At 36.3% G+C, this 19,732-nt stretch overlaps 11 protein-coding genes across 11 annotated transcripts; 5 read left to right on the top strand and 6 right to left on the bottom strand.

The window, feature by feature from the left end:
- Positions 1-526: 526 nt before the first annotated feature.
- Positions 527-865, bottom strand: EIN_398330 (hypothetical protein; the record flags this gene model as incomplete). The annotated part of the gene is made up of 1 exon (XM_004258626.1): positions 527-865. The coding sequence occupies one exon, from the start codon at positions 863-865 to the stop codon at positions 527-529; it is 339 nt and encodes a 112-aa protein (XP_004258674.1).
- Positions 866-1,772: 907 nt separating this feature from the next.
- EIN_398320 (hypothetical protein) lies at positions 1,773-2,489 on the bottom strand (the record flags this gene model as incomplete). Its single annotated transcript, XM_004258625.1, has 1 exon — positions 1,773-2,489. One exon carries the CDS (start codon positions 2,487-2,489, stop codon positions 1,773-1,775), a length of 717 nt encoding a protein of 238 aa, XP_004258673.1.
- Positions 2,490-3,577: 1,088 nt separating this feature from the next.
- Positions 3,578-6,106, top strand: EIN_398310 (hypothetical protein; the record flags this gene model as incomplete). The annotated part of the gene is made up of 1 exon (XM_004258624.1): positions 3,578-6,106. One exon carries the CDS (start codon positions 3,578-3,580, stop codon positions 6,104-6,106), a length of 2,529 nt encoding a protein of 842 aa, XP_004258672.1.
- Positions 6,107-7,237: 1,131 nt separating this feature from the next.
- Positions 7,238-8,944, bottom strand: EIN_398300 (hypothetical protein; the record flags this gene model as incomplete). The annotated part of the gene is made up of 1 exon (XM_004258623.1): positions 7,238-8,944. One exon carries the CDS (start codon positions 8,942-8,944, stop codon positions 7,238-7,240), a length of 1,707 nt encoding a protein of 568 aa, XP_004258671.1.
- Positions 8,945-10,166: 1,222 nt separating this feature from the next.
- EIN_398290 (hypothetical protein) lies at positions 10,167-10,511 on the top strand (the record flags this gene model as incomplete). Its single annotated transcript, XM_004258622.1, has 1 exon — positions 10,167-10,511. The coding sequence occupies one exon, from the start codon at positions 10,167-10,169 to the stop codon at positions 10,509-10,511; it is 345 nt and encodes a 114-aa protein (XP_004258670.1).
- A 75-nt stretch (positions 10,512-10,586) lies between these two features.
- EIN_398280 (hypothetical protein) lies at positions 10,587-12,525 on the bottom strand (the record flags this gene model as incomplete). The annotated part of the gene is made up of 6 exons (XM_004258621.1): positions 10,587-10,644; positions 10,760-11,118; positions 11,225-11,617; positions 11,700-11,783; positions 11,825-12,162; positions 12,285-12,525. 6 exons carry the CDS (start codon positions 12,523-12,525, stop codon positions 10,587-10,589), a joined length of 1,473 nt encoding a protein of 490 aa, XP_004258669.1.
- Positions 12,526-12,803: 278 nt separating this feature from the next.
- On the bottom strand, positions 12,804-13,817 carry EIN_398270 (hypothetical protein; the record flags this gene model as incomplete). Its single annotated transcript, XM_004258620.1, has 1 exon — positions 12,804-13,817. The coding sequence occupies one exon, from the start codon at positions 13,815-13,817 to the stop codon at positions 12,804-12,806; it is 1,014 nt and encodes a 337-aa protein (XP_004258668.1).
- A 417-nt stretch (positions 13,818-14,234) lies between these two features.
- Positions 14,235-14,630, top strand: EIN_398260 (profilin-1B, putative; the record flags this gene model as incomplete). The annotated part of the gene is made up of 1 exon (XM_004258619.1): positions 14,235-14,630. The coding sequence occupies one exon, from the start codon at positions 14,235-14,237 to the stop codon at positions 14,628-14,630; it is 396 nt and encodes a 131-aa protein (XP_004258667.1).
- Positions 14,631-14,760: 130 nt separating this feature from the next.
- Positions 14,761-16,516, top strand: EIN_398250 (LMBR1 domain containing protein, putative; the record flags this gene model as incomplete). Its single annotated transcript, XM_004258618.1, has 2 exons — positions 14,761-15,016; positions 15,237-16,516. 2 exons carry the CDS (start codon positions 14,761-14,763, stop codon positions 16,514-16,516), a joined length of 1,536 nt encoding a protein of 511 aa, XP_004258666.1.
- Positions 16,517-16,678: 162 nt separating this feature from the next.
- Positions 16,679-18,355, top strand: EIN_398240 (serine/threonine protein kinase-transforming protein Rmil, putative; the record flags this gene model as incomplete). The annotated part of the gene is made up of 1 exon (XM_004258617.1): positions 16,679-18,355. One exon carries the CDS (start codon positions 16,679-16,681, stop codon positions 18,353-18,355), a length of 1,677 nt encoding a protein of 558 aa, XP_004258665.1.
- A 74-nt stretch (positions 18,356-18,429) lies between these two features.
- Positions 18,430-19,494, bottom strand: EIN_398230 (hypothetical protein; the record flags this gene model as incomplete). The annotated part of the gene is made up of 1 exon (XM_004258616.1): positions 18,430-19,494. One exon carries the CDS (start codon positions 19,492-19,494, stop codon positions 18,430-18,432), a length of 1,065 nt encoding a protein of 354 aa, XP_004258664.1.
- Between the last annotated feature and the right edge of the window lie 238 nt (positions 19,495-19,732).

The following is a 19,732-nucleotide window of genomic DNA, read 5'->3' as shown; positions in this document are numbered from 1 at the left end:
CACCACCACCTTTACCAAAAAAAAATATTTGCCGCGAGTGTTTTTTGAAGGGAGTCCACTTTTCAGCCACTGTTTGTGCGTCCCCATGTCACCCACTTTCCTTGTCCGTACTGTGTGGACGCGGATGTGGTTCCCCCCCGCTTGCGGGGGGGTCAGGGGGGATCCGCGCCAAGGGAGGACTTGGAAAGTGGGTGAACGGTGCACAAACAGACTGTTTGAGTGTGTCTTCAGAGCCTTCTTTTCAATGCTCCGTCTTTCTCGGTTTCCACTGACTCGAGGTGAATTTTCGGCATTTCTTGAATTCGGGAACCAGACCTAATATCTTCCCATTTTCCTAATTACTATAATTTTAATTTGAATATGATTCGAAATAGAAAAAATAAATCTATTTTAAGAGGTGGTGGTGGTGGTCAATGTAGGTCCCTATTTTTTTAGTCAATAAAAAAAATATTTACCATAAATGAATAGTATTTAAATAATAATTAAATGGTATCTAAATAATATCTCGATTCACATACAAAATAAATTAACATTGATAAGATTTGTAGAGTTCGTCACCCATTTTAAGAAGAGTGTCTGGGGGTATAATGATATTGTCAGGCGTTTGAATTTCAGTAAAGCCGATGTTAGGGTGGCCCAAATGTGTGACGTTGTACAACGGGAATATATCGAAGGAGTATTCATAGTCGAAACAAATCGAGATGAGGCCAGCCAAGATGTCTCTTCTCCACAATTTTGCGTCGAAATTTGTTTCTCCGAAGCGTTCGTTTAATAAGAGGCGCCCCCTTTGTATTAGTAAGTCGCATGTATACACCTCGAGAGAGAGATAAATGGTTTCCACTCCTTTTGATGACATTTGTGCCATCGCGTTCTCATTTAATAACAGCAAAAAAAGAATCCCACAACTCGCACGCTCAGTGTATTCATCCACTAAGGTATCTACTTCCATTCAAATCTCCGTCTCTTTGTTTTAAGTTCACTCTTCTTCCAAAAAAGACTCGAGCGCTCAGTCTTGAGTCTTTCTTTTTTTGTTCTTCACATGTTCTTAGTATAGTTCATTTACTTTATAAATATAGTTACTTTTTGTCTTGACTTATGGTTTAAATATGGTTAGTTTTTAATAAAATATAATAAATAACAAATTCTAGTATCAATAGTTTATCAAAACTAATAATGACCAATCAAAAATATTGAAGAAATATTATATTTATTATTATGTTTTTAGTAAATTTAATCTTTACTATTAGTAAAAATAATATCAAAAGTATGTTTTTTTTAAAAAAAGGTATTGCAATTAATTAGTAAAATTATAGTATAATTACTAGTTACTAAAATTTTGTTAAAGAAGGTAAAGAGAAACAAAAATGGACACCACGAATTTGAGTTTATATTATTTTGAAAGTCAAGTTCTCTTGAGAAATAAAAAGTCGAACTTTTGAAATTCAAAAGAAGTGATGGATAAGAGACTTAACTCATGGCCACAAAATGTCCCAGGGCAGTACTGGGTTGATAAGAAATGTATAGACTGTGGGAATTGTCGTCGTCATGCACCAAACAACTTTGGCAGGATTAACAATGAGATCCATTCGTATGTGAAAAAGCAACCCATGAATGACATTGAAATCGAACAATGTGAGAAGGCGGTGGTCTGTTGTCCCGTCCACGCAATTCACAATAATTGAATGACTTTCATTTCTTCGTTAATAACATCAACCTGAATTAAATAACTTGAATTAATACACATAGTCATCCAATGGACTTATTTTCAAATCTCACGGTGTTGCTTCCAAACAACTACTCGACACATAGTATTTCTTCACATTCTTTTGCCCAAATGTCCCCGTTAATATCCCGTTAAGTAAATTCTTGGCTTCAAACACTCGTTCTTTATCACATGAAAATAAGAGAAAGCCGTAGATACTCCCGATCTTCAAGACACACTCCCCAAACTCGACAACTGATAACTTCAATTGCTCCAACACTTCCTTTATATCGTCTGACACGAGTGCAACAGTGATGACCTCTTTCTGGGAATCTTTTTTATCTCGCGCTTGTAACACAAAAGGTGTCGAGTAAAATGGGCCCCCCGGCAGATCAAGACACAAACAGATCCGCGAGTGCTGATGGTTTCGCGACGATGAACAGAAGCTTTTACAGCAGTTGAAAGTGTACTTCTCCATCCCGTCATTGATGGTCGATGGGCCTATTTGTAATTCATCAAAGTGATCGATCTCCACTAAAGCCCTCTCAGGGTTACACACAGAACACGACGGAATGACTTGTTTGTCTGTTTCGCGGACACAAGTCATCGAGAAGCACGCCTTAATAATTGTCTGTGCCGTCAGTCGATGGAACTCTCGCCACGACGTCGACATGACAATTGTTGTTGTGAAATTCCTATGACGGAAGACCGTCTGTGTCGACAACGAAAGGATCGGACATCGCATATTAGTGGGCGGTTTGGAGTTGATGTGGAGATACGAATACATCGAAGAGTAGAAAAGTCGGGTGATCGTATTCCGAGTTGAACAAAAGTATCGAACGATTCGAATTGGGTTTTATTGACTTTTTTATTCACTTTTTGGGTTTTTTGTTTGCCTTAATGTCTCGTCGTTTCGGACAAAATCTCCCTGTTTGGGAGATTTTGGGAGAAAAAGTAGAAAACTCATTTTTTTGTAGTTTTTTCTTATACGATTTTTTTTTTCTTATACTCACTGAAAAAGACCTCAATCAGTTTTCTTAATTAAAACATTTGTTATTAAATATAGTTTATTTTAATTATTTGTATAACAATTGTTATCGTAAATATAGTTTTTATTTTTTTTAATCATCTTCTAGGCATTTTATTGAAGTGTGATTGGTTTTTGTTTTTTTCCCGAATTATTACAATTTTTTTAATTACTTTAATTGTAGTTTTGTTTTCGTGGTTTTATTATAACAATTTATTAATAGAATAACATAAACTAATAAAATGTCATTAATTGTATCTTTATTATTTCTTGGTAGTTAAAAAATAAATATATTATTATAATTATAGGATTTGTCTTTATAATAGGCTTTTAATAATATAATACTAACAATGATAATATATTTTAATTACATTTAATATATTTTAACTATAAATAATTCGTTTGTTTTGTGACTCAGTTAATTAGAATTATTAAATTGTTATAACAAACTGTAGTTAAATTTACATTTATTTACACTTAAATAACTTTTTAGTTTTTTATGTTTCTTGTTTTTAAAGGGATGTGTAAACAACTTTTGGTGTTTTTCCCTTTTTGGCTTGTGTAAATATAAAATAATTATAAACTTCTAATTTTTAGGAAAAGTATTTAATAAACTTGATATTTCCCATTTTTTAGACCTTTTGATTTTTGTTCTTTGTTTTTTATAAACAAAATATAACATAGTTTTATTAAAAGTTAAACAAACTATTTACAATAATTCTTTATAAAAAAACAATATCTTAGTTATACCACCTATCAATTAATAATAAAAATACCCAAGAAATATTTCAAAACCGTCGTCGACTTTTTTGAAATTATTTGAATCGAAGAACTTAAAACTCGACGTGATGCATTCTCTTCAAATAATCCTCGACATATCGAACAATCAAGACGAGCGCCCCACTTACAATTTAAAAGCGACTTCCATTCAAGATGCCATTGACCAGTCTATTGCCCATTTCAGTGTGATTGGTGTCTTTTATTTAACAACAGAAGACAACATTCCCTTGACCTCCTCCACCTTTTCCCAAACCAAAGTCGCTGTGATGAAGATTTCTCCCGCCTTCTTAGCTCGACAGTCCGTGATGAAATTAGAAAAGTGTGAGACTTCCACAGACCGCGACGAAGCTTTTAAAGCGGTGATCGACAATTTAAAGAAGCCTTCCTATGCTCGAGAGTTCTTTAAGACTTCAACGTACCCTCCACCCTTCACACATGACAATGTCCCTCTTATTAAAGCCGGAATGCTCTACGTCGATGGCATAAAATTACTTTTAAACGACGAATATGTCCTTTCTATATACACCGCTCTCTGCTCCACTAAGAGCGACGACTTCCGTCTCACCTCCGCAGAAATCCTCACCGTCTTGTGCGTCTCGGGTGGCCAAATCTTCTTTGTTTACGCCGCTAAAGTCTACGCACAGAAACACGAGGAGGAAAGATATCGTGCGCTGTGCCAATATATCACCGACTCTAGATTGGGAGCCGTCATCCTCGCGCTGCTCCTTGCTGTGTTAAAGTGCGCGCCGGAAGGGCGGAGAAGTCGCATTGTCGCGGAACTGAAGTACGTCGGCATCGCTGACTTGGCAAAGAAGTTGAAGAGCTACAAACCGCTTGTGAGCAACTTTGAGAAAGCTTTAAAGGACGATTCGCAGATTGTGGAGTACGAGAATATGGCGAAGAAGCAATGGAAGTTCATAGGAGAGATCCGGGATGAGGCGGTGGGCTTAAAGCATAGGAAGGAGAGACTGAATATTGAGATGGGCCGAGCAATTGAAAGTTCTGACGAGATTGGGAAATTGTGGAAAGAGCGGACGGTATTGCTGAATCAAATCAGAGAAGAAGACAAAGTGATGCAAAAACACATGGAAGTGAAGCCAAATTTATCGGTGACAATCCGGAAATTGACACGTGACAACTTGATTGATGAGATTGCAAAGAACGAACGGGATATAAAAGAATTCATGCGGGAGAAAGAGAGATATTTAAAGGAGCTGGAAAATGAGAAGAAAGAGAAACTAACGGGCGAACCACAAGTCACCGTCGATGACAAAAACGCCGTTGTGGACCACTCCGAGGCACAAACAAGAAAGACCCCAAGAGGAAACTTCTTTGGGAAACGATTGGGACAACGATGCACTGGGAAAATCGGAACGATGTCTGCGGCGGAATCGAATATCACTGTCAATGTCCCTCTCCCCGAACTGAAGTGGAACAAAATAGTCCCTAAAGGGCAGAAGAATCTGTGGAATGCTCTTCCAATTAAAGACATCTCCGTTGCGGATGTTGAACGGTCGTTCAAAACAGATGAACAGTTTGCGACAAGTCCCTCTTTTGTACAAACCAAATACGTCGACCTGTGTATTCTGAGAAACAAATTTCCATCAAGCGTCTCACTTGCACTTGATATCACCAATTTCTATTTCAGACTTTTGAATGAAAGAGACGCTATTTTCATGTTAAAAACATTGAAAGGACTCCATTTGAGTGATTTGGATACAACAGATGGCGGGAAAGGCGTTGAAGGGTGGCTTCGTCCTTTATTGGAAATCCCCGCATTTCAAACGAAGTTAAAGATGTGGGTCGAGTCGATGCTGTTACAAACGCAAGTCAACAAGATCTTCCCAATGGTCAAAAATTGCCAGAAGGCACTCGACATGGTGAAGACATCAAGAAACTTCAAGGAACTGTTGTCGATCATTTTGTCGACTGGGAATTATTTGAATAGCGACTACCCATCAATTCGACAGGTCGACGGATTCCAAATTGATCTCCTCATCAAGTTGAAAGAGACACGTTTGCCCCAACAGCAAATTGGGATGCTGGAATTTGTGCTGAAAATGCACCCAAATGTCGAAGGGTTGATTGAGGAGCTTTCACTGGCATCAAATGCAAAGGTCGACTTTGACTATTTGATTGCGGAGTCGAAGAGACTCACAACTAAATGCGCGCAGCTCAAACAGATCATTCAAACAGAACTCGTTCCACTTCCCGGAAAAGAGCAAGAGAACATCGCGCACGAGATCAACACAATGATGGTCAAGGTTGTTGCGCTCAGAGATGAGGTCATCAAGACAGCCAAAACGTTTTATCAGACCATGTATTGGATCAATGGAATACCTTCTGTTGCTGTGGAATATACACCATTCACATTCTTTGGGATATTAGAAGATTTCAGAAATCAGTGCATAGGAATCCTTGAAGACAAAACTGAGCTAAAGCCGTCAATTTCATTGATCACTAGAGCACAGGCCGAAGTCATGAAGAGAGAAAAGACGCTTAAGATAGAAAGCGAAGACGATTTGTTGGCTGTAATGGTCGATTTGTTGAAAAAAGGTAAAATCAAGTCTTCCATTCTTCGTAAAATCCTCAGTTAGTTGTGGCGTAGTTTCCAGTCTATTTTTATGAATGGGGATATCAACTTATTGTAATACATTTATTATATAATTAACTATTTAATGAATTAAAAATATATATTTATATATATAGAATTATCTAACCAATTATATATATATTATAATTATAATATATATAATATTATATAGTAATACAGTATGATAAGTTTGACTTAAACGACAAGTTTGGGTTAAATGGTAAAAATTATAGTTCAATTATAATATTTTTCGAACTATAACCTGAACTAATTAATTGCTTTTTTATAACCAAGTTTATATAAAAAATTAAATAATTATAACCAAGTCAAAAACCCAAACACACTATATAAAGAATAAGAAAGCTATAAACCAGTAAAGATACAAATAAACTACTACATATTCATAATCATCATCAACATTTTAATGTGAACTTAACAATAAAGTTTTATTAATATTTGACGAATAAAGTAACTATAATAGTTCAAATTCAATTCAATTATAAATACAGTCTGACTTCTCCAGAGTGTGTAATTATTATTTTTGTTGTTCTCTATTATTTGGGCATTTCTTAAGAACAAACCCGAATATAACATAAACTTGCTTTTTAAAGAGTTGGTCCACGTTTTATTAGCCAAAATCAAGCTAATATTTTTAACAAAACCCACTCTTGAAAGGTTTGGCAGTATTTCCTTTCGTTGAATTCGTTTTTATGGATATTATTATTATTTGGTTAAGTTAAAAGCGGTATTTCCCCGTCGCGATAAGAAATACTGCTAATTTATCGTATTTGCAATAAATATAAAGTAACACAAACGTTTTCGAATGAAGTAGAAAATGTTTGACGTATTTGAACTCAACGAAACAAACACGTTAAAACATATAAAACAATATTTAACATGTGTTTTGGTTTTATTTTTCAAGATCAGAGTGTAACAGAAAACAATAGAATTAAAAATAATTTAAATATTATTTTATTTAACCATTATATTTTTTTCTAGTTTAACCCACTATTTACTATAATAATTGGTTTTTAAACCATTAACATGAACCATTTAAGTCAAACTATTCCATTTAAGGCAAACTTGTCTAACTGTATACACACTCTTAAATTCAGTTTAATAATATATAGTAACCTTACGACATGTACAATTTGATGACGTCCTTATCAGTGACATACCCCATCTTCCGCATATTCACGGCAACCTTCTCGTGCTTGAACCAGGCTGCTGAAGCGAAGAAAACGCAGACGAGTATGACAAATAAGACACTGACAACTACCGCAACAACAAAGACGATCATTGTGTTTGTCTGTGTAAAGACACACTGGGTTTTGTCATCATTCAATATATACCCAGTTTTACAGTCCAAGCAAGTCACTCTCTCGGGGTCCGAGTACTTTTCACACTCGAAACATACTGATTGCCCACTGTTTGGTTGGTAATAACGTTCACCACATTGATAACATTCGCTTTGGCCTGTTTCATTCTGGTAGGTCCCAGCTTTGCACAATTCACAAACAACAGCGCCGTCTTTTGAATAAGATCCCACCTTACATTTGTCGCATTTACTTTTTCCCATTTCATTTTGATACGTTCCGCGAGTACATTTGTTGCAATGATTTGAACCTTTAACATTTTGATACGTCCCTTTCTCACATGGCACACAACTTGTAGCATTGTCCTCTGAGTACATCCCTTCCCCACATACCATACAAGAAGCTTGACCAGTTTGATTCTGAAAAGTCCCCCCACTGCATGGTTGGCAATACTTAGCTTCTTCAACGGACGCGAATGAACCTACTGGACATTTAGTACATGTCGGATCCCCTCCTTTACTATATGTCCCAAACGTGCATACCAAGCAATCTTGGCTTTGTGCGATGCTATACTTTCCGTCGGGACATGGGAAGCAAAAGGTATATGCTAAGAATTGGTTGAACGTCCCTGGAGGACATGGGATGCATTCTGCTTGCCCAGTGACATTCTGAAAAGTCCCCGGCTGGCATTCTTTACATTCAGTTTGCCCACGTTGCGATTGGGAATAGCCAACTCCACATAATTCACATGACAGAGCCCCAGATAAAGATTGAAAAGTCCCTGGAAGACATTCTTCACAGCGACTTTGCCCAACTCGGTCTTGATATTCACCAGCACTACAACTTAGACAACTTATTTGCCCAGTCATGTTCTGGTAAGACCCAGCAGGGCATTCATAACATTCACTCTGTCCTTCAAGAGATTGATAGAACCCAAGTGGACACATGTCACAATATGATGTCCCTTTCTTGCTTTGATAACTACCAGCTGGGCACTTCTTACATTCAATTTGTCCCGTCTCATCTTGATACTCGCCTGAACCACACTCTTTGCAAAACGTCTGATTTGTACCGTCTTGGTAAAACCCTATTTCACACAGAAGACACACATGTGAACCACTTTGGTCTTGATATTCCCCGACTGGACATACAAGACAGAAAGTAGAGTTTGGATATGGATTATAAGACCCGGAAGGACATGCTACACATGTTGTACTTCTTTCTATGTCACTATAATAACCCTCAGAACAGGGTTTACAGAGTCTTTGACCAACTTCATCTTGAAAAAAGCCTAAAGGGCAATTCACACAGATATTGTCACTTTCATATGTACCCTTCGGACATTTTTCACACAAATTTGTTTCAGTGTCGAGGTACTCCCCTGTTGCACATTTTTGTTGTGATGAAGATGAGGAATTATCTAAAGAGTTTTGAATGGAATCATCACCTAATATGCTGTTATGTATATCTGGTAAAGAAGCTTGACTTAAATCAATCAATATGAAATTAAACAATAAGCTGATCATCGAATAAAGAAGAGAAATCATCAAATATCACTCGTTTAACTATTTAGTTTGTTTTGATTATGTCACGAATATTATAATGAAATTTCTACTTGTAGTGGTCAATAAGAAAAGTTCTTATATGTCGGTAGTTACTATACTTTATAGTTTATTTTATTATTTGTATAACAATTGTTTCAATGAAAATAGTGTATTGAGTTTGTTAATCAAGTATTAAGAACTAAATTAAAATAAACTAATGTTTGTTGAACCTAAAATTATTATAAAAATTATAATTTGTTACGTTAAAAAATTGTTTTAAATAAATTAAATTTCTTTTAGTCACAAAGTTAAAACTCTATTAATCATCAACCATTAATTTTAATGATTGATAACGGACGTTTTATAACGATTTGCTTGCAATGAAATTATATTGTTAAAAATAATTGTAGAATAAGTAATTTTTAATACATTTTAATACTTGTATAAATAAAATAATAAAATTTAAGTTAACAAATATAAATTATTATATTATAATATGAATATTAAAAAAATAATAAATTGATATATTATACTTAAAACTATATAGAAATTAGAACCAAAATTAAAATATAAATAGTAAATATATTATATAATATGGTATAAATATTTTGTTCAGAAACTATTGTTTAGAGCAAAGTACAATTCTCCACTTTCTTTTTCTCCTTACTTTTTCATCATTTTTGCATCCATTTAATTTTTACACCCATCTAGACATAGTCTGGACATCAAAGAACGCCAGAATCTGTATTTCCTTCCCGTATTTGTTTCCGGGTCGAAGGCCAATAATTTATGTAAAATTTTTGCTATTTTTGGCATCAGAACATTTTTTATATTTTGTAGTATTATATAGTTGTTGTATAATATTTAATTTGGATCATTTCCAAATATGAATTGTTTATTTTGTGTACAATTCTATCATAACAATTTAGAAACAAACATTCGTTAGTTTAAATATAATAGATATAGTAAAATATTATAAAATTATTACCACAAAAACGCAACTAAATTGATAATTATTTTTTTTATGAAATAACAACAATAAATGATAATTTATTAGTTTAATTATTATAATAATTATAATAGAATTGTTGAATTCCGACTTAAATGCTATTTCTTATCATTAATTGAATAATTCTATTTTTAGACCACTTATAAAATGTGGAAACTAAAATAAAAAGCCGAAATTGAACTACAAAACCAAACAATGGAAAAGAAAAGCATCAGTGATACATGCGGTGAAATTCATGCAAATCATGAGGGCAACTGTGCTATGAGTGTAACACTTGGCTACTCTCGTGTTACTGGAAAGAATTATGACACTCTTCTTGCTCAATGCAAGGGATATGGTGGAGGACATGCACCAGAAGGGTATTGTGGTGCCTTGTATGCTGCCATGCAAATAGCTGGCCCAGAAAAAGAGGAAGAAGTGAAGAAGAAATTTATGGAAACATCAAAGGGTTGTATTAAGTGTAAAGAGATCAGAGGCGGCAATATCATCCCGTGTAACACTTGTGTAAGAACTGCTGCTGCGGCCATTGAAGATTTATAATTTCAATTATTCTTGTTCTTGTGTTTTGTAACAGTCTTTTTATTGGGAAAACAACACAATAAAAAGGTAGTGTGATTAATCATCTTTCACACGCGCAAATACGTCAGTGTTTTTGTAATAATACCATCCACATCTAGTTATAAGTATATGAGTTATGAATATTACATGGTTGCAACAAATGTGTTGATTTTGTGTTATACAGTGTCACATCTGTATTATAAAGTGTCACAAAAATTCACAAAACAAACACAAAAACACATAAGGCAAGGACGACAAATATGATCAATATCCACCACCAATTGGTTTTAATCCAGACTGTTCTATTGTATTTATCTTCTTTATGTTCTCTTTGAATATAAAATCTGTTAATAGAGAAGGAAGTAGTTGTGAATGGTGGGGTTATTTGAACTTCAGCATACATAGTATCTCCGTTCCATGACTTGGAGTTCTGCAAGAAATCCAGAGGGAGTTCAACCGTAACACTTTCCTCGCCAGTATAATGCTTTGCTCCCAAATGTACTTTAAACGTTTCACTGCGATCTGCTAAGTTATAAAAATTGATCACTGACACTATTAACGTCCGATTAGGATCAGATGAAATTTTGAGCTCATTGTGAATAAATTAATAAATTACTAATGTGACACTTTTGTTATGTTTTCATTCTGATTTTGTATCATCGAGTGTCACAAAATTTGGTAAACAGAAAACAAACCTCTTCAGTACTAATGAACCAACTGTCTGTAGTATTTTGACTGATTTCATTTGTGCACTCAACTTTAAATTTCATTTCTACTGCTTTTTTCCCGTCGAATTGATAAACCCTCAGCGCAGAATCTTTATTGGGATCACCACGGTCCAAAAACTCTTCTTGTCCCTTTCCAAGTGCATTTGATTCGACTTTAGAGATTTCGCAGGTCAAATCTCCTTGTTTTTCGCACCATTGCCCCGTCTTGTCTTCGGGGCATTCACACGTATACACAGTTCGGACAGCTTCACATCGTTTAGAACACTTTTCCACGCCAGAATATGTCAAATTACAATTAAATTCCGTTGGGCAATCAACAACAGTATTATTGTAACAGACGGTATCAGGGTTACACAACACCTAATTGTCACATTGTCTTCAAAAGTGTCACATTACTTGGACATTACGTGTTCTTTCAAATGAAAACGTCTTAACAACAAACAGAGACTGTGTCACACTTCTTGTACTGCTTGAAATCCGTTGTATCATACATGTAATTTGGAATCCGTTTCCCGTCACATACAACCTACTCTGTTACACGTTGCCATCAAGACTGACACAACAAACGTTATTCGTCGAGCAGTCGTATCCAAAGTAATACTCAGTAAACAGCATCGCGTCCCCACATAAGATGTCTATATCAGCATCCGACACAAACCCTTCGCCTTCTATTCGATTGATCACACAACTGCTATACCCAAAATCACTCGTCGCGTATTTACTCCCCTCTATGAACATCTCCTTCACTACATATGCACTCTCACTCCATTGAATTGAACTCACATTCGTCAACGATGCATTATACACTCGTTCGTTCTGATAAAACTCATTGATCCCAATCCGTTTACCACTGGTACACGTGTCTATCAGTTGGTCACGTTTGACCTTCACTCCTCCACCACAGTCTGTCAGTTAGTGAACCTATATATATACTATATTTTTACTATCTGTTTTACTATACAAGAACTCGAAATGGTATAGTACTTTTATTAGAAATTATAGTTATTTTAAATTTAAGTATAAAAACCTTTTTCCACGTTGACAGGTCCTTCTTCGGAATTAACAAGGACTTTTGGGCGCTGTTTGACGTCTTTTTGATTGAGAACGACATCTTTCGGTTTCGGTTTCCAGATCACATTTTCCAGATCTCGTTTGACGTTATTAAGACTCTCCACACCATTTTTCAACTCTTCGATGATTTTCTTACCAATTTCGTCACGTTGCCCCAAAACCAAAACTATTGTGAAGAAGAAAAGAGCAAACTTCATGAAAAGCTAGTTTTGTGAAATTAAAAATAAATTGAAAAATTGAAAAAATGTGTTGAAAACGTCAAAAATATTGAAAATGAAAACTATAATGTATTATAAATAATATTATTAAAATAATTATTGTAATTTTTTATTATAACCATAATTTAGTAATAATATATTGGAATTAAACTAGATATATAACAGTTTCATTTATTAATATATATAATATAAGAAAAGTAACATATATAGTATAAATATAATATAAGTCTTTCAATATCAACAAGAAAAATACATATTTACTCTCCCCATTCGATATAGAAGTCTTTTGGGTGATAGTTTTTCATGACAAGGTTGGTATATTCAGCGTTGAAGTATGCCCTTAGTTTTTTTGAGATTGGGAATACCTGCTCAAGGCTGACCCACTTAACAATAGTGTTGGTAGGCCGGTGCATCAACTTCCCCTGAGCAATTGCCCAAGCCACGTTGCACAACCTCCTCTTCTCGATGTCCTTTCGCACACTTTCATTGATCGATCTGAAAAAACCCTCAAACGCCGGATTTAAGAAATGAAAATGTGATGACGTGTAATAGAGATACGCATTGTACCAATGCTCTGGGGTGTTCAACATCCCGTCGCGATTTTTCGCCACAACAAAGCTCATAATCATCTCCTCGACCTCATGTCCGACACCAAGCCCCGGATGGATTTGACCTGGTAACAATTTGTCTGTCGACGGTGGAAGTCTGTAGTCTTGTAACCGAAGCCACTCAATAATAGTCATATCCAATTCCTCTTTCAAATGTTTTGAAACGAAGGTATACCCATTTTCAAACTCCGAGGTAAAGAACTGCGGGACCACGACTTTCTTCGAGCATAATGGGTTGAAGTGACTGTTGACCCTCAAAAAGAGTTGACCGATCAAGTGGTGTGGGTCTTTGATTTTGTCATACAGCTGGACTTTGTGGACAAAATAATCCGAAAGGTCGAAATCGAAGATCAAATCGTTCAGGTTTTTCCTGATAAACACTTCTTTGATGGTCGACCCGCTGTTTGGTCCGCGCTTAACTACGTAATTGAGAACATGCTCCTCCAACTCCGCTGTATCGTAGTAATTCAAAAACCTGTCACATCCGCGCGGCATCGTGACCAAGTCCAATATATCGCCGTCGTCGAACAGTGCGATAGTCTCTACGGCTTCCGTTTTGAAGAAATGAGACATCAGAAAATCAATGACGTTCTTCATAACAGTCGAGATTATCGCGTTCAGACTTATGAATGAGGTCATATACGCTCCTAGCCAAGAGGACATTTACTTGAAAGAAGTAAAAGTTCTTGAGTTTTCGATGGCTTTTTCTTTGTTTTTTGACGATATAAATGTTGTGACCTTCCGCCCTTTTTGATCCAACAAAATGATATCTTTACTTTCTATGATATTATTTATTATTGAATTACTATACAAAACTATGAATTATATTATTATAACTATTAAATTGTTGAGTTTGTTGTAATTGTTTTTTATTTCTCATATCATATTTTTACTATAATATTTATTATAGTTTAAATAATAAAAAATATTATTTATTGATGGTATAATTAACTATAGTAAATACAATTAAGTTAGAAAAAGCTCAAATTATAATAAAAAAACTATATTTTAGATACATAATGAAGTACAACGAACAAAAAGTTAATTAGTTGTGATTGACAACTTGAAAAAGAAGGTGGAATGAGCGGTACATGGCAAGAGTATGTTGACGTTGAATTGATAGGGAGCGGCTATTGCAAATCAGCAGTGATAATTGGAATGGACGGAAATGAAAATGCTGTTTCGCTTCATTGCCATCTCGAAAAGTCCGAGATTGCGAATCTCATCTCACTTTTTGGTGACGTCAAAAAGAGAAACGTTGGCGGAAAGATCAAACTTAAAGGGGCGGAATGTACACTGCAATTTGCAAACGAGCGGACGCTTCACGCAGTCACTCTTAAAGAAGACGAAGGCTTTGTTGTTGTGAAAACAAAACAAGTTATCATAGTCGCAAGTTATGCCGACTATATGACCCAAGACCAGTGTTCGTTAGTCGTTGAAAAGCTTGCCGACTATTTAATTCTCAAAGGTTTTTAAATAATGTTATATCCACATTTTGTTTTTCAAAATGTTATTCCCACGTTCGAGTCTTTATTGATGAAAAAGTGAAAGAGGAACAAAAACGAGAACTTCCTCGAACTGAAAAATGTGTGACATTTGAAAGGAGATGATTTGGGTTGTTCTTCTTGTAGGGGCCATAGTAGTTTCTCTCACTGTGTGTGCTTGTGTATTGTGGGTTCGACATTATCAAGACACCTACGACAAGAGTCTTTTATCGAACATAATAACTGTAGTGAGCTTTTCATTGGTGACCTCATTGTTAGTGATTATTCCCATTGACATATACTCTGCTGTATCCACGAAGCCCGAGAATCGAGTTGCCGGTGATGCTTCGACTTTGACCACTTCGATCTTTTACTATTGTTTGTTAGTTATATAATTAATATATTTATTATACATGAATAATTATACTTCAAAGTATAATTATGATATAATTATATAATAATACTATAATAATACTATAATAATACTATAATAATACTATAATAATACTATAATAATACTATAATAATACTATATAATACTATATAATACTATATAATACTATATAATACTATATAATACTATAGTATTGACCTGTAGTGTTTGAGTTACTGAGTTTGTTATGTGTGACGTGTGTAGTTCCCTACGCATTCTTTTACGTCGAAGATTATGACGAAGACGAGAAGAAGAAGTCTATATGGCAGCGGATCTTCAAAGTAGTTCGCTTTGCCTTTATTAGTGGCGTGATAATCTTTGGCATCTACATCATTGGGATATTTGTTCCATTCACCACAACGATTCCCCACCTTTCGAGCACAACGTCGGAGGAGTTGACGCCAATTGAGAAATGGGAGAGTGCCATTCTACCGACCAATTGGTTTGAACGGGGGTTTCAGTTTCTTCACGCGTGTATCACTATCTTTGGGTTTCTGTTTCTGTTGACGTACACGGTATATGGTATGGCGGACGCTGGGATCTCATTGTTAAAAGGACAACAAGACGACGCGGAAGCGTCTTCCGCGATCTATGAACGTCTTGAGAAGATTGAGAGAGAAATTGATGAGATAAAACGGCACAGCGATGCTAAGACTGGGAGACCGAAAGATGTGAAGACACGGCGACGGTTAGGACAGCTTCGTGTATATGAGAAGAAGTTACGGCGGGCACAAGAGAAGGTAGAAGGGAGAGATTCATGGATTTCCTTATTAAAAGTGAAGACGCGGGGGTTTGGGATTTTCTTTGGATTAGTTTTTACGTTACTTGGTGCTGTTATAATAGTCTCGCTGTTAATTAGTTTAGTAGTTTCGATAGTCAAGAGCAGTTGTGGAATCACTTGTGGCTTTGTTCTTGATGATCCAAATAGTTTAAATCCAATTGATATGGCGCTGCGGATGTTGGGGATGTTCTTCCCATTAGATTATCTTTTGTATGGTATCTTAATAGGATTTGTTATCTTCTCCACATTGAATGGGATAGTCAAAATCGATGTGCGAATTTTTTGTATTCAACTCTTCGAAGTCAAAGTAAAAGAAACATGGCCACAAGGTTTACTAGCAACAGGGGTCATAGTCACATTCGCTACGTATGCTTTCCTCAACCTTTTATATTATTTCGCTCCTATCTATTCCACCTTTGGCAATCAGAAGTACTCAATTGATCAAGAGACAATCCAATGTAGTCTTCAAGCTCCAGTCGAAATGTGTATGCTAAGTCGAACAGGATACATCGCACTCATTAATCAACTCGGATATAACTTCGTCGCTATATTCAATTACTTCGCTGCTTGGGCGTTTTGTGTCGGGTGGGGAATCTCCATAGCCGTGTCGTTCTTCCTTAAGAAGAAGAAGAGGGACGACCTTGAAATGGATCTATTGAATTGATGTGAAGTTTTTATTAGTAATTTATAATAAAAATGCTATATAATATAACTCTTGTGTCTTTCCTTACTGATTTTTTGAGATAGTTAGTGATTAGTTAATTAGAACTATACGAATGCAATCTTTGAGGGAGGTGTGGAAAGAGAAACTTGATAAAGAGATAAAATGTATGGAGAAGGAAACACACAACTCTTGTCGGACGTTTTCACGTTCATGGCACCGACACGAACAGCTAACTTGACGTCACTACTGTCACTCCAACAGACAACACAACCCCTCGATACAGTGTTACTCCCAAACGCACCTCCACAACAAGCACTCGAGTCGTTCAGTTATTTACAATCACAGAACGCGTTAATAAGTCCGGAGGAAGTTGCCGATTATCAACGACGTGGCGAGTTAATAGGCGAAGGGTCGTTTGGCATTGTGTTTCAGTCGTCTTTACCATCGAAATATAAAAACTCCCGGTTCCAAAGAGTCGCCATTAAAGTATTAAAAAACCAGCAAATGACGCCGAACGAGAACGAACAGTTTATGACCGAAATGTCAGTGTTAAGTTCTTTGTCACACGACAATATCGTCGCGTTCTTTAAAGCGTGCGTGATTGTACCTTTTCGCGCTATTCTAACCGAATACGTCGCAAATGGGACTCTACGGAGTTATTTAGAGGCAAACGACATCACTTTCAAACGTGGACTGGATATCATGAAACAGATCTCAACGGGGATGTTATACCTCCACTCACACAACCCTCCTATATTACACTTGGACTTGAAATCAGAGAATTTGCTTGTCAGCAGTGATGGGACGGTCAAGATAACAGATTTTGGGTTATCCTTTTTTATGAATGAGAATGTCTATCAAAACGCACAGAAAAGAATGATAAGAGGAACCCCCGGCTACTGTTCTCCTGAATCAATTGATGTCGTCTGTTTCCACAAACTCCCATTAGACAAGAAGATGAAGAGTGATATCTACTCATTTGGTATTGTATTCTGGGAAGTCATCTATAAAGTCTATACTAAAAAGTACGCAGCACCGTATAGCGAGTACCCACAACTCCTGCAAAGGCCACTCGCTTTAATGAACCAAGTCAGTTCGGACGCAACTATGCTCAGACCAACTGTACCGCCACAGTGCGACGGTGACGTTTCAATGCTCATTCAGACATGCACTGCGCAACACTACGACAACCGCCCAACGTTCAGAGAAATTCTCGACGTGCTTGACTCGTTCACGCGAATCCTTGAAGTGAAGAACACGCCCCTGATTAAACAGTCGATTGCTTTATTGACTCCACGAGATAAAATTGCGGTGGGCAAAAAACAAGAGCGGACTGACGTGGTAATGTTCCGTCCTATGAGTGAGGAACGTTATGTGCTTCGTGAGTTTCGATGTGGTGTGTTACTTTATAATGGAGAGAACAGTGTAGTTAATAACAAGATTGGGATGGTCAAAATAGTCATTGAGACAAAGTTCAAATTCTCGATACAAATCAAATTCAAAGACAACGAACAAATTGTGCGTGTAGAAATTCCGTGGTTTTGTTTGAAGAGTGTTGGGATGGATTGTGAGAACGGGAGTTGGGTAGGGCTGTTGCAAATGAATGGGAAATGTCTATGGAGTGTTGGAGGAAAGGATATTGGGAAGGGGATACCTTTTGATCAATTTGAGTTGAGTCTTGGGAATGAATTAATGAACTTCATCGAAGCACTTGGGAACATTGCGTCTGTCAAAGACGCGCCAGGGAAACATATTATTAATGTATTGAATACCACAAAGGTTATTTCATTTCAGAAGGTTAAACAGACTGACTGCAAGCGCAGATTATTCCAGAATTAAGTTGTTCATTGTTAGCATTGGTCACATGTTCTTCAAAATGTCTATGAAAGGTAATCAAAGCTATAAAATTATAATTAAGCGAGCCTGAATTTTCCCCCTTCCACTTTATGCCGCATCACAGGAGAACAGCCAGTTTGTTTGGTATACAGAGACTTTCGTTTGTCGTCGTAGACGATCTTTAAATCACCGAAACAGAGCCGTTGTGTGCACTTTTCGATTTTAGGGTTGAGGGGGGAGTAAATTCCGGAGTAATATAACACGTTGTGAACTGCTTGGTCATGGCCCCATTTGTGCCACAAAGCCTTGTCGATGTACTTTTCTTGAGTCTGTAAGTAGGCGATGACCTTTTGAGTTCCGCCGAAAGTCGTCCCCATGTTGATTACGATGGAATTGTTGTTCTTGTATTCATCAGCCGCTTTATAGCCAAAGCTTTGCCCCATGAAGTTGTAATTAGCATCTTGGTCGAACTTCATACATCGTCTGCCCGGTTCCATACACTCTGTTGCAAAGACTAAATCGGACTCATTGAAAGTTGCGAAGCCATCGTTGAAGAAAACAAAGTCACGAAAGTCGGAAATAACGACACGATCATAATCTTGTTTGTGCTCTTCTAAATACTCACGCCAAGCAAATATACGCTGGGATACATGTGACTGACCAACACGCTTAAAGGGACGCTTCAAAACTATGACACCTAAATTCTCAAGCTCATTCACAAACCACCGCGAAGGAGGCTCCGACATTAATATTAAGACACGGTCCGCATTTGGAATAACCGCTTGGGCTAAAGAAAAGGATAACAAGACATCATGTCGATACCGCATCCACGTCCATTGCCACTCAAAACTGTACGTCGTCAACCACAAGTCACGCTTGTTGTTTGGACGATATTTAAAAACTTCGCCACAGGTTCCTTCATAATTGAAAGAAGATAAGTTAAGCTCGGGAGAGACATAGGAAGGATGTGGATATGTATAGGGACCGTCGGGAAGGGTTGAAGGAGGAATGTATTCCTTGAAGTAGATACTCGTCGTGGTATCAACATAATTGCGGTGGTTGAATAAAATAATTAAATTGAAGAAAGCGCCGATCAAAAAAAGAATCAACGACACACACTCGACGTAGTGAAGCACACTCATTCGTGGTGTTCTAATTAGTTTAATAGTTTTAAAATAGTACTTTTTATAACAAATATACTATTCCAATCGTTATGTTTGAGTGGGGTGTTGGTTTGAAAAATGGTTTTGATATACTATAATAAATGATATATATAACGTTTTTATTTATTACAATAAATAATTTACTATTTATTATTTATTATTTATAAATTATAAATTATAAATTATAAGTCGAATTATGGTTCAAAAAAATTATTCG

This window comes from Entamoeba invadens (assembly GCF_000330505.1).
Source record: "Entamoeba invadens IP1 unplaced genomic scaffold scaff_1105074724775, whole genome shotgun sequence".
Lineage (NCBI taxonomy): Eukaryota > Evosea > Mastigamoebida > Endamoebidae > Entamoeba > Entamoeba invadens.
Note: the sequence above shows the minus strand (reverse complement) of the source record. Positions and strands in the feature narration are given on the sequence as shown.